The following is a 10,950-nucleotide window of genomic DNA, read 5'->3' as shown; positions in this document are numbered from 1 at the left end:
AAAGAAAGAAAGAAAAGAGAGAAAGAGAGAAAGAAAGAAAAGAGAGAAAGAAAGAAAAGAGAGAAAGAAAGAAAGAAAAGAGAGAAAGAAAGAAAAGAGAGAAAGAAAGAAAGAAAAGAGAGAAAGAAAGAAAAGAGAGAAAGAAAGAAAAGAGAGAAAGAAAGAAAGAAAAGAGAGAACTGTAACAGTTACCTTAATTCTCCACTAGATGGCGCACGGCTCAGTTATAACCTTTGTCCAGATCTCTGGCAGCCTGTGTGTGTGCCAGACACACAGTGCCCGTACAGGTCTGTGCGAGGGAGGGAGGTTTGCCATGGCGGGGCAGCCTCCCAGTGTCCACATCGAGTTCTCGGGGGGGAGGGGTAGAGAGAGCTTCATCATGATCCGTCTGTTACAGTATCCAGGTATGTGAACCAGTCGCTCTGTCTGTCTTCGATGTGCTCTCTTCCACTCCTCATTAGGCAACGCAGACAGGAGTCCTATTATTTTCTCTAACATTGTATTACTTTTTTTATTTTTTATTTTGAAGTATAAAGATTATAATACATAGAATACATTTGTGGAGTCTTTAAGAATAGAATATTCAAGTGATAAAAATTTGTTTAGCGCGAAAAGAGACTTTACCTCAAGCTTGCTGAAGAGACAACTGTCTAGCTATCCAATGGAGTGCCTGTAAATCCTCCCCAACTCCGTTCCAGCATTTACCGAGAATCTCTTCTTTCTGTCAGGCTTTTCGTTTCCCTCTCTTTTTATTACCGCATTCTCGGGATGCGGGTGTTCCTGTTCGCGGCGACGGTATTTTTCACGCACAAGCTCACCGGGTCCGTTGCTGGCGCCGAGTCCAGCTCCAAAAAGTGTTCCTCCCAGTGCGACGTGAGCGCGTGTCCTAGTCCGAACTGCCCCAGCGGGTATGTCCCAGACCGGTGCAACTGTTGCCTGGTGTGTTCCCGGGGCGAGGACGAACTCTGTGGCCGGAAAAACGACCTGCCGTGTGGGGACGGCTTAGAGTGTAGGTCCCCTAACGGTCCTAACAAAGGCCCGTCGGGGAAGCGCAGCTCCAAGCGGCGACTGTGTCAGTGTAAGATGGGGTATAAGGTGTGTGGTAGCGACGGAAAGACGTACGGGAACGTGTGTCGGATGAAGGCTGCCAGCCGGAAAGCTCTTCAGAAGGAAAGGGAGGCCATCACCCAAGCACACAAGGGACCCTGTCCATCAGGTAAGTCCTAGCCGTTAGCCTATAGTCTAGCTCTCACCCAGGGCGTTACGTGCGGCCTGAGTTGCGTTTTATTTTATGAACACCATGGCAGCTCTAAGTTAAATTTGAAGAAGGCCTTGTCCATATGTAAAGCCCTGGGCCAGAGCTAGCATATGCATTGGGAAAGTACTCAGACACCTTGACTTTTTACACATTTTGTTACATTACAGCCTTATTCTAAAATTGATTCAATTCTACACACAATACCATATAATGACAAAGTAAAAACTGTTTTTTTTTAAACATTTTTGCAAACTAATAAACTCGGCAAAAAAATAAAGGTTTATTTTCAGCAAACTTAACGTGTAAAAATGTGTATGAACATAACAAGATTCAACAAGGTTGGATGGGGAGTGACGCTGCACAGCTATTTTCAGGTCTCTACAGAGATAGATGTTCCATCAGGCTCTGTCAGGTTGGATGGGGAGCGTCGCTGCCCAGCTATTTTCAGGTCTCTACAGAGATAGATGTTCCATCAGGCTCTGTCAGGTTGGATGGGGAGTGTCGCTGCCCAGCTATTTTCAGGTCTCTACAGAGATAGATGTTCCATCAGGCTCTGTCAGGTTGGATGGGGAGCGTCGCTGCCCAGCTATTTTCAGGTCTCTACAGAGATAGATGTTCCATCAGGCTCTGTCAGGTTGGATGGGGAGTGTCGCTGCCCAGCTATTTTCAGGTCTCTCCAGAGATGTTCCATCAGGCTCTGTCAGGTTGGATGGGGAGCGTCGCTGCCCAGCTATTTTCAGGTCTCTACAGAGATAGATGTTCCATCAGGCTCTGTCAGGTTGGATGGGGAGCGTCGCTGCCCAGCTATTTTCAGGTCTCTACAGAGATAGATGTTCCATCAGGCTCTGTCAGGTTGGATGGGGAGTGTCGCTGCCCAGCTATTTTCAGGTCTCTACAGAGATAGATGTTCCATCAGGCTCTGTCAGGTTGGATGGGGAGCGTCGCTGCCCAGCTATTTTCAGGTCTCTACAGAGATAGATGTTCCATCAGGCTCTGTCAGGTTGGATGGGGAGTGTCGCTGCCCAGCTATTTTCAGGTCTCTCCAGAGATGTTCCATCAGGCTCTGTCAGGTTGGATGGGGAGCGTCGCTGCCCAGCTATTTTCAGGTCTCTCCAGAGATGTTCCATCAGGCTCTGGCTGATGTCAAGGACATTTAGAGACTTGTCCCGAAGCCACTCCTGCGTTGTCTTGGCTGTGTGCTTAGGTTAGTTGTCCTGTTGGAAGGGGAACCTTTGACCCAGTCCGAAGTCCTGAGCGCTCTGGACCAGGTTTTCATCAAGGATCTCTCTGTACTTTGCTCTGTTCATCTTTCCCTCGATCCCGACTAGTCTCTCAGTCCCTTTCGCTGAAAAACATCCCTAAATCATGATGCTGCCACCACCATGCTTCACTGTAGGGATGGTGCCAGGTGTCCTCCAGACGTGAGGCTTGGTTTCATCAGACCAGAGAATCTTGTTTCTCATGGTCTGAGAGTCTTTTAGGTGCCTTTTGGTAAACTCCAACCGGTCTGTCATGTACCTTTTACTGAGGAGTGGCTTCTGTCTGGCCACTCTACCATAAAGGCCTGGTTGGTGGAGTGCTGCAGAGATGGTTGTCCTTCTGGAAGGTTCTCCCATCTCCACAGAGGAACTCTGGAGCTCTGTCAGTGTGACCATCGGGTTCTTGGTCACCTTCCTGACCAAGGTCCTTCTACACCGATTGCTCAGTTTGGTGTCTTGGTGTTTGATTCTTGGTGGGTCCAAACTTCTTCCAATAAGTTATAACAATAAACTAGCCTTCAGTTAAAGAACTAATACAATAAATTAGCCTTCAGTTAAAGGGCTATAACAATAAATTAGCCTTCAGTTAAAGGGCTATAACAATAAACTAGCCTTCAGTTAAAGGGCTATAACAATAAATTAGCCTTCAGTTAAAGGGCTATAACAATAAACTAGCCTTCAGTTAAAGGGCTATAACAATAAATGTGCCTTCAGTTAAAGGGCTATAACAATAAACTAGCCTTCAGTTAAAGGGCTATAACAATAAACTAGCCTTCAGTTAAAGGGCTATAACAATAAATTTGCCTTCAGTTAAAGGGCTATAACAATAAACTAGCCTTCAGTTAAAGGGCTAAACCAATAAACTAGCCTTCAGTTAAAGGGCTAAACCAATAAACTAGCCTTCAGTTAAAGGGCTAAACCAATAAACTAGCCTTCAGTTAAAGGGCTAAACCAATAAACTAGCCTTCAGTTAAAGGGCTAAACCAATAAACTAGCCTTCAGTTAAAGGGCTAAACCAATGAACTAGCCTTCAGTTAAAGGGCTAAACCAATGAACTAGGCTTATTGTTTTTGCCCTATAAAAACCCAATCTTCCCATGTCATTTATTTATCCTATGGATTCTGGCCCAATCAGAACTGTTGTTTCTTAGGCTATACTTGATTAGCCTATCACAGCCCTACAGTCATTACCAGGGCTGAGTTTTGAATGTTCAACAATGGTTTTCTGAAGTTGTAGGCTATTTGCTTATGAGATTGCCTTTTACAGAAACCTAATTTGGGATGACTTATCTGAGCATGTGGTAGTATTGTGTTCCGTATTCCACCATGGAATGTAGAAGTCAGGTTCTAATGAGGAGGGCTGTGAATAATGGGTTCTAACGGTTCTGCTGAGTCACTTCTTCTGTGGTTTCTGTAATATTGTCTTCCGTATTCCACCATGGAATGTAGAAGTCAGGTTCTAATGAGGAGGGCTGTGAATAATGGGTTCTAACGGCTCTGCTGAGTCACTTCTTCTGTGGTTTCTGTAATATTGTCTTCCGTATTCCACCATGGAATGTAGAAGTCAGGTTCTAATGAGGAGGGCTGTGAATAATGGGTTCTAACGGCTCTGCTGAGTCACTTCTTCTGTGGTTTCTGTAATATTGTGTTCCGTATTCCACCATGGAATGTAGAAGTCAGGTTCTAATGAGGAGGGCTGTGAATAATGGGTTCTAACGGTTCTGCTGAGTCACTTCTTCTGTGGTTTCTGTAATATTGTGTTCCGTATTCCACCATGGAATGTAGAAGTCAGGTTCTAATGAGGAGGGCTGTGAATAATGGGTTCTAACGGTTCTGCTGAGTCACTTCTTCTGTGGTTTCTGTAATATTGTCTTCCGTATTCCACCATGGAATGTAGAAGTCAGGTTCTAATGAGGAGGGCTGTGAATAATGGGTTCTAACGGCTCTGCTGAGTCACTTCTTCTGTGGTTTCTGTAATATTGTGTTCCGTATTCCACCATGGAATGTAGAAGTCAGGTTCTAATGAGGAGGGCTGTGAATAATGGGTTCTAACGGTTCTGCTGAGTCACTTCTTCTGTGGTTTCTGTAATATTGTGTTCCGTATTCCACCATGGAATGTAGAAGTCAGGTTCTAATGAGGAGGGCTGTGAATAATGGGTTCTAACGGTTCTGCTGAGTCACTTCTTCTGTGGTTTCTGTAATATTGTCTTCCGTATTCCACCATGGAATGTAGAAGTCAGGTTCTAATGAGGAGGGCTGTGAATAATGGGTTCTAACGGCTCTGCTGAGTCACTTCTTCTGTGGTTTCTGTAATATTGTGTTCCGTATTCCACCATGGAATGTAGATGTCAGGTTCTAATGAGGAGGGCTGTGAATAATGGGTTCTAACGGCTCTGCTGAGTCACTTCTTCTGTGGTTTCTGTAATATTGTCTTCCGTATTCCACCATGGAATGTAGAAGTCAGGTTCTAATGAGGAGGGCTGTGAATAATGGGTTCTAACGGCTCTGCTGAGTCACTTCTTCTGTGGTTTCTGTAATATTGTCTTCCGTATTCCACCATGGAATGTAGAAGTCAGGTTCTAATGAGGAGGGCTGTGAATAATGGGTTCTAACGGCTCTGCTGAGTCACTTCTTCTGTGGTTTCTGTAATATTGTGTTCCGTATTCCACCATGGAATGTAGAAGTCAGGTTCTAATGAGGAGGGCTGTGAATAATGGGTTCTAACGGTTCTGCTGAGTCACTTCTTCTGTGGTTTCTGTAATATTGTCTTCCGTATTCCACCATGGAATGTAGAAGTCAGGTTCTAATGAGGAGGGCTGTGAATAATGGGTTCTAACGGCTCTGCTGAGTCACTTCTTCTGTGGTTTCTGTAATATTGTGTTCCGTATTCCACCATGGAATGTAGATGTCAGGTTCTAATGAGGAGGGCTGTGAATAATGGGTTCTAACGGTTTTGCTGAGTCACTTCTTCTGTGGTTTCTGTAATATTGTCTTCCGTATTCCACCATGGAATGTAGAAGTCAGGTTCTAATGAGGAGGGCTGTGAATAATGGGTTCTAACGGTTCTGCTGAGTCACTTCTTCTGTGGTTTCTGTAATATTGTGTTCCGTATTCCACCATGGAATGTAGAAGTCAGGTTCTAATGAGGAGGGCTGTGAATAATGGGTTCTAACGGTTCTGCTGAGTCACTTCTTCTGTGGTTTCTGTAATATTGTGTTCCGTATTCCACCATGGAATGTAGAAGTCAGGTTCTAATGAGGAGGGCTGTGAATAATGGGTTCTAACGGTTCTGCTGAGTCACTTCTTCTGTGGTTTCTGTAATATTGTGTTCCGTATTCCAACATGGAATGTAGAAGTCAGGTTCTAATGAGGAGGGCTGTGAATAATGGGTTCTAACGGTTCTGCTGAGCCACTTCTTCTGTGGTTTCTGTTAGGAGAGAAATGCCATGGCAGTGAATCACCTTTCACTCTTTCCTTTGTATACAGAGTGACTACAACAACAACAACAACAATATTAACTCTCTACTCCTCCTCTTCTATCCTACTGTTCCTCTTCCTCCTCCTCCTCTTCTCTTCTTCCTCCTCTTCTATCCTACTGTTCCTCCTCCTCCACCTCCGCTTTTCTCCTCTTCTCTTCTCCTCTTCCTCCTCTTCCTCTTCTCTCCTCCTCCTCTTCCTCCTTCTCTTCACTCCTCTTCCTCCTCCTCCTCCTCCTCTGCCTCCTTCTCTTCACTCTTCTTCCTCCTCCTCCTCCTCTGCCTCCTCCTCCTCCTCTTTCTCCTCTTCTCTCCTACTGTTCCTCCTCCTCCCCACCTCTTCTCTCCTCCTCTTCCTCATTCTCCTCTTCTCTCCTCCTCCTCTTCCTCCTCCTCGTCCTCTTCTCTCCTCCTCCGCCTCCGCCTCCTCTTCTCTCATACTGTTCCTCCTTTTCCTCCTATTCTCTCCTACTGTTCCTCCTCCTCCTCCTCCTCCCCTCCTCAGTCCTTCCCTTCCTCCTCCATTCCGATCCCACCATTCTAAATCTAACTCTAGCATTCCATTTTGAAACATTCTATTTCCAACATTCTACACCATACTCAAACATTCCATTTGAACTTCTAACAATATTCCATTCTAAACACTGTTACTACAAGGTTGTGCTAGTTGTGAGTGTGACCGAGTGTTGTAGAGTGTAGAGGTGGTGTTTCTGTGTTGACAGGATGGGTTCTTGTTGCCAGTATAGGTCCTGCTCCTGGCCATCCCAACAGCCCCAGATACAAGTTCAACTTCATAGCTGACGTGGTGGAAAAGATGGCTCCTGCTGTGGTTCACATAGAGCTCTTCCTCAGGTCAATGCCTGTGTGTGCCTGTGTTTGTGTGTGTGTGTGTGTGTGTGTGTGTGTGTGTGTGCACTCTTAGAATAAATGTTGGTTCTTTGGCTGTCCCCTTAGGAGAACCCTTTGTTGGTTCCAGGTAGAACCCTCTGTGGAAAGGGTTTTACATGGAACCCAAAAGGGTTCTGCCTGTAACACACACACACACACACACTGTTATCCTCCTCCTATGGGAACAGCCGAATAACCGTTTTAGGTTCTAGATAGCACTTTTTTTTCTAAGAATGTAGGTGTGTGAATTGAACACATCCTGAATGTAAATTCAGCTTCTCTCTCTCCTCTCTCCTTTCCTCTCTCCTCTCTCCTTTCCTCTCTCCTCTCTCCTCTCTCCTCTCTCCTCTCTCCTTTCCTCTCTCCTCTTTCCTCTCTCCTCTCTCCTCTCCTCTTTCCTCTCTCCTCTCTCCTTTCCTCTCTCCTCTCCTCTCTCCTCTCTCCTCTCTCCTTTCCTCTCTCCTCTCTCCTTTCCTCTCTCCTTTCCTCTCTCCTCTCCTCTCTCCTCTCTCCTTTCCTCTCTCCTCTCTCCTTTCCTCTCTCCTTTCCTCTCTCCTCTCTCCTTTCCTCTCTCCTCTCTCCTTTCCTCTCTCCTCTCTCCTGTCTCCTTTCCTCTCTCCTCTCTCCTGTCTCCTTTCCTCTCTCCTCTCTCCTGTTTCCTCTCTCCTCTCTCCTCTCTCCTGTCTCCTTTCCTCTCTCCTTTCCTCTCTCCTCTCTCCTCTCTCCTTTCCTCTCTCCTCTCTCCTTTCCTCTCTCCTCTTTCCTCTCTCCTCTCCTCTTTCCTCTCTCCTCTCTCCTTTCCTCTCTCCTCTCTCCTTTCCTCTCTCCTCTCTCCTCTCTCCTCTCTCCTCTCTCCTTTCCTCTCTCCTCTCTCCTTTCCTCTCTCCTTTCCTCTCTCCTCTCTCCTTTCCTCTCTCCTCTCTCCTCTTTCTTTTCCTCTCTCCTCTCTCCTCTCTCCTTTACTCTCTCCTTTCCTCTCTCCTCTCTCCTTTCCTCTCTTCTCTCTCCTGTCTCCTTTCCTCTCTCCTCTCTCCTGTCTCCTCTCTCCTTTCCTCTCTCCTCTCTCCTGTCTCCTTTCCTCTCTCCTCTCTCCTGTCTCCTTTCCTCTCTCCTCTCTCCTGTCTCCTCTCTCCTGTCTCCTTTCCTCTCTCCTCTCTCCTGTCTCCTTTCCTCTCTCCTCTCTCAGACATCCTCTATTTGGTCGTCATGTCCCTCTGTCTAGTGGTTCTGGGTTCATCATCAGCCACTCCGGACTCATTGTAACCAACGCTCACGTGGTAACCGCTGCTGCCACGGTAACGGGCCGACCGCAGCTCCGCGTGCAGCTCCATGACGGGGGAGCTTACGAGGCCACGGTCCGGGACGTCGACAGGAAGTCGGATATCGCCACCATCAAAGTCAACCCTCAGGTAGGGTAGCTTTACCCTTAATTTAACAGGTTAGGTGGCCAGATAGAGAGGGGAGATAGAGACTGAGAGAGACAGTGAGAGAGGGAGAGAGAGAGAGAGACTGAGAGAGACAGTGAGAGAGAGAGAGGGTAAGTGAGAGAGAGATAGAGGCTGAGATAAAGGGAGAGAGAGAAAGAGAGAAAGAGACAGAGAGTGGGTGAGATAAGGAGGAAGTAGACAGGAAGTCTTGATATCGCCAACATCAAACCAACAATCAGCTGACATGCATACATCTCAGTGTCCCAATGACTCAAAGCTTTCACACCACAGTTTGGTTTTAAATCCGTTTTGGAATACTGACTGTCCGAACAGCAAGTTACAAAATGGGATTTGTGTGTGCTCAGACAGCGGTCATTTGCTGACATGGCTACGCTGGTTGTCATAGTAATGACATAGTAGCAGTCAACTAGTTAGCTACAGCAGTCAACTAGCTAACTGTTTAACTTTCTAGCACATTCACTAAGTTGTTTTGTAAACAATTAGCAGGCACAAGTCACATGGCCAGGGATCAGATTTGACCGTTCAGACACAAGTCACATGGCCAGGGATCAGATTTGACCGTTCAGACACAAGTCACATGGCCAGGGATCAGATTTGACCGTTCAGACACAAGTCACATGGCCAGGGATCAGATTTGACCGTTCAGACACAAGTCACATGGCCAGGGATCAGATTTGACCGTTCAGACACAAGTCACATGGCCAGGGATCAGATTTGACCGTTCAGACACAAGTCACATGGCCAGGGATCAGATTTCAGAATCCAGGAACAAAAAAAGATACTAACCAGATAAGTGAAAAAATGGCTTTGATTCACTTCAAACTGCCAATGTCAATGAGGCTTGATGGTCAACATGGGAATTATGTCTCTGCTTGGTATCACTATAATGAGGTATAAGAACTACAGTACCCATCAACCCAGAGATAGAAACCTGATGTCTCTAGGAACTACCCTAGTCTCTTTGCACAAGCTCTGACAGAATCTTCTCCAAAACAAGCAATACTTGTTGTGTACATAACCTCTTTCTGGGTTGAAGAGAGTGAGTGAGAGAGAGAGAAAGAGAGAGAGGGAGGGAGAGAGAGAGAGAGGGTGAGAAAGAGATAGAGAGAGGGTGAGAGAGAGATAGAGAGAGAGATAGAGAGAGGGTGAGAGAGAGGGTGAGAGAGACGGTGAGAGAGACAGAGAGAGGGTGAGAGAGACAGAGAGAGGGTGAGAGAGACAGAGAGAGGGTGAGAGAGACAGAGAGAGGGAGAGAGAGAGACAGAGAGATGGAGTTATGATGTGTGTTCTCGCACCTCTCTGAAATACTTTCCCTTCCTTTCATGAGCAATGCCTTTCATTCTCTCTCTCTCTCTCTCTCTCTCTCTCTCGCTCTCTCTCTCTCTCTCCTCTCTCGCTCTCGCTCTCTCTCTCACCCCCCCCACTCTCTCTCTCTCTCTCTCTCACCCCCTCTCTCTCTCTGTCTCTCTCTGTCTCTCTCTCTGTCTCTCTCTCTCTCTCTCTCTCACCCCCTCTCTCTCTCTGTCTCTCTCTGTCTCTCTCTGTCTCTCTCTTTGTCTCTCTCTCTCTCTCTCTCTCTCTCTCTCTCTCTCTCTGTCTCTCTCTCTCTCTCTCTCTCACCCCCTCTCTCTCTCTGTCTCTCTCTGTCTCTCTCTCTGTCTCTCTCTCTCTCTCCCTCTCTCTCTCTCATGTGTGTATGAGTGTAGAAGAAGCTTCCTGTACTGTCTCTGGGTCGGTCATCTGATCTGAGACCAGGGGAGTTTGTGGTTGCCATCGGCAGCCCCTTTGCCCTCCAGAACACCGTTACCACGGGGATTGGTGAGTTGCTATGGCTTCAGTCAATTCAAGACGTTATATGAAATTGCAAATTAAAACGTGGTATTGTTGATAGAGAGCTGTGTGTGTGTGTATGTTTATGTGTGCGTGTGTGTGTGTGTGTGTGTGTGTGTGCAGTGAGCACGGCCCAGAGAGATGGGAAGGAGCTGGGCATCAGAGACTCAGACATAGACTACATTCAGACTGACGCTATCATCAATGTAAGAACACACACACACACACACACACACACACACACACACACACACACACACATTTATGAACATATCCAGTGTGCAATTATGATAATAAATAAGTAATTCCTTTATAAAGCCATGATTGGATTCCAATCATAACCATGTTCTGTCTCTCTCCCTCTCTGTCTCTCTCTCTCTCTCTCTCTCTCTCTCTCTCTCTCTCTCTCTCTCTCTCTCTCTCTCTCTCTCTCTCTCTCTTTCTCTCTCTCTCTCTCTGTCTCTCTCTCTCTCTCTCTCTCTCTCTCTCTGTGTTTCATCTATTCTTGATGAGCAGTATGGTAACTCAGGAGGACCTCTGGTTAACTTGGTGAGTGTCATGTTATTACCACCTGAATCTATAGGTCAATGAGGGGCTGAATCTATAGGTCAATGAAGGGCTGAATCTATAGGTCAATGAGGGGCTGAATCTATAGGTCAATGAAGGGCTGAATCTATAGGTCAATGACGGGCTGCATCTATAGGTCAATGAAGGGCTGAATCTATAGGTCAATGAGGGGCTGAATCTATAGGTCAATGACGGGCTGCATCTATAGGTCAATGAAGGGCTGAA

The 10,950-nt window shown here is 46.4% G+C and overlaps 1 protein-coding gene across 2 annotated transcripts in view; it reads left to right on the top strand.

The window, feature by feature from the left end:
- Positions 1-235: 235 nt before the first annotated feature.
- Positions 236-10,950, top strand: part of LOC118936802 (serine protease HTRA3-like) — a 29,169-nt gene continuing 18,454 nt past the window's right edge. Inside the window, exons 1-6 of one of the 2 annotated variants that reach the window (XM_090188200.1) lie at positions 236-1,216; positions 6,739-6,844; positions 8,067-8,289; positions 10,035-10,146; positions 10,282-10,364; positions 10,675-10,707. In XM_090188200.1, the coding sequence (XP_090044326.1) occupies positions 769-1,216; positions 6,739-6,844; positions 8,067-8,289; positions 10,035-10,146; positions 10,282-10,364; positions 10,675-10,707 (1,005 nt within the window). In that variant the 5' untranslated portion in view covers positions 236-768. Of the gene's footprint in view, positions 1,217-6,714; positions 6,845-8,066; positions 8,290-10,034; positions 10,147-10,281; positions 10,365-10,674; positions 10,708-10,950 lie in introns of both variants that reach the window. The other variant, XM_090188199.1, reaches the window with a different exon arrangement.

This window comes from Oncorhynchus mykiss, chromosome 10, assembly GCF_057628025.1.
Source record: "Oncorhynchus mykiss isolate SJ-2025 chromosome 10, ASM5762802v1, whole genome shotgun sequence".
Classification (NCBI taxonomy): domain Eukaryota; kingdom Metazoa; phylum Chordata; class Actinopteri; order Salmoniformes; family Salmonidae; genus Oncorhynchus; species Oncorhynchus mykiss.
Note: the sequence above shows the minus strand (reverse complement) of the source record. Positions and strands in the feature narration are given on the sequence as shown.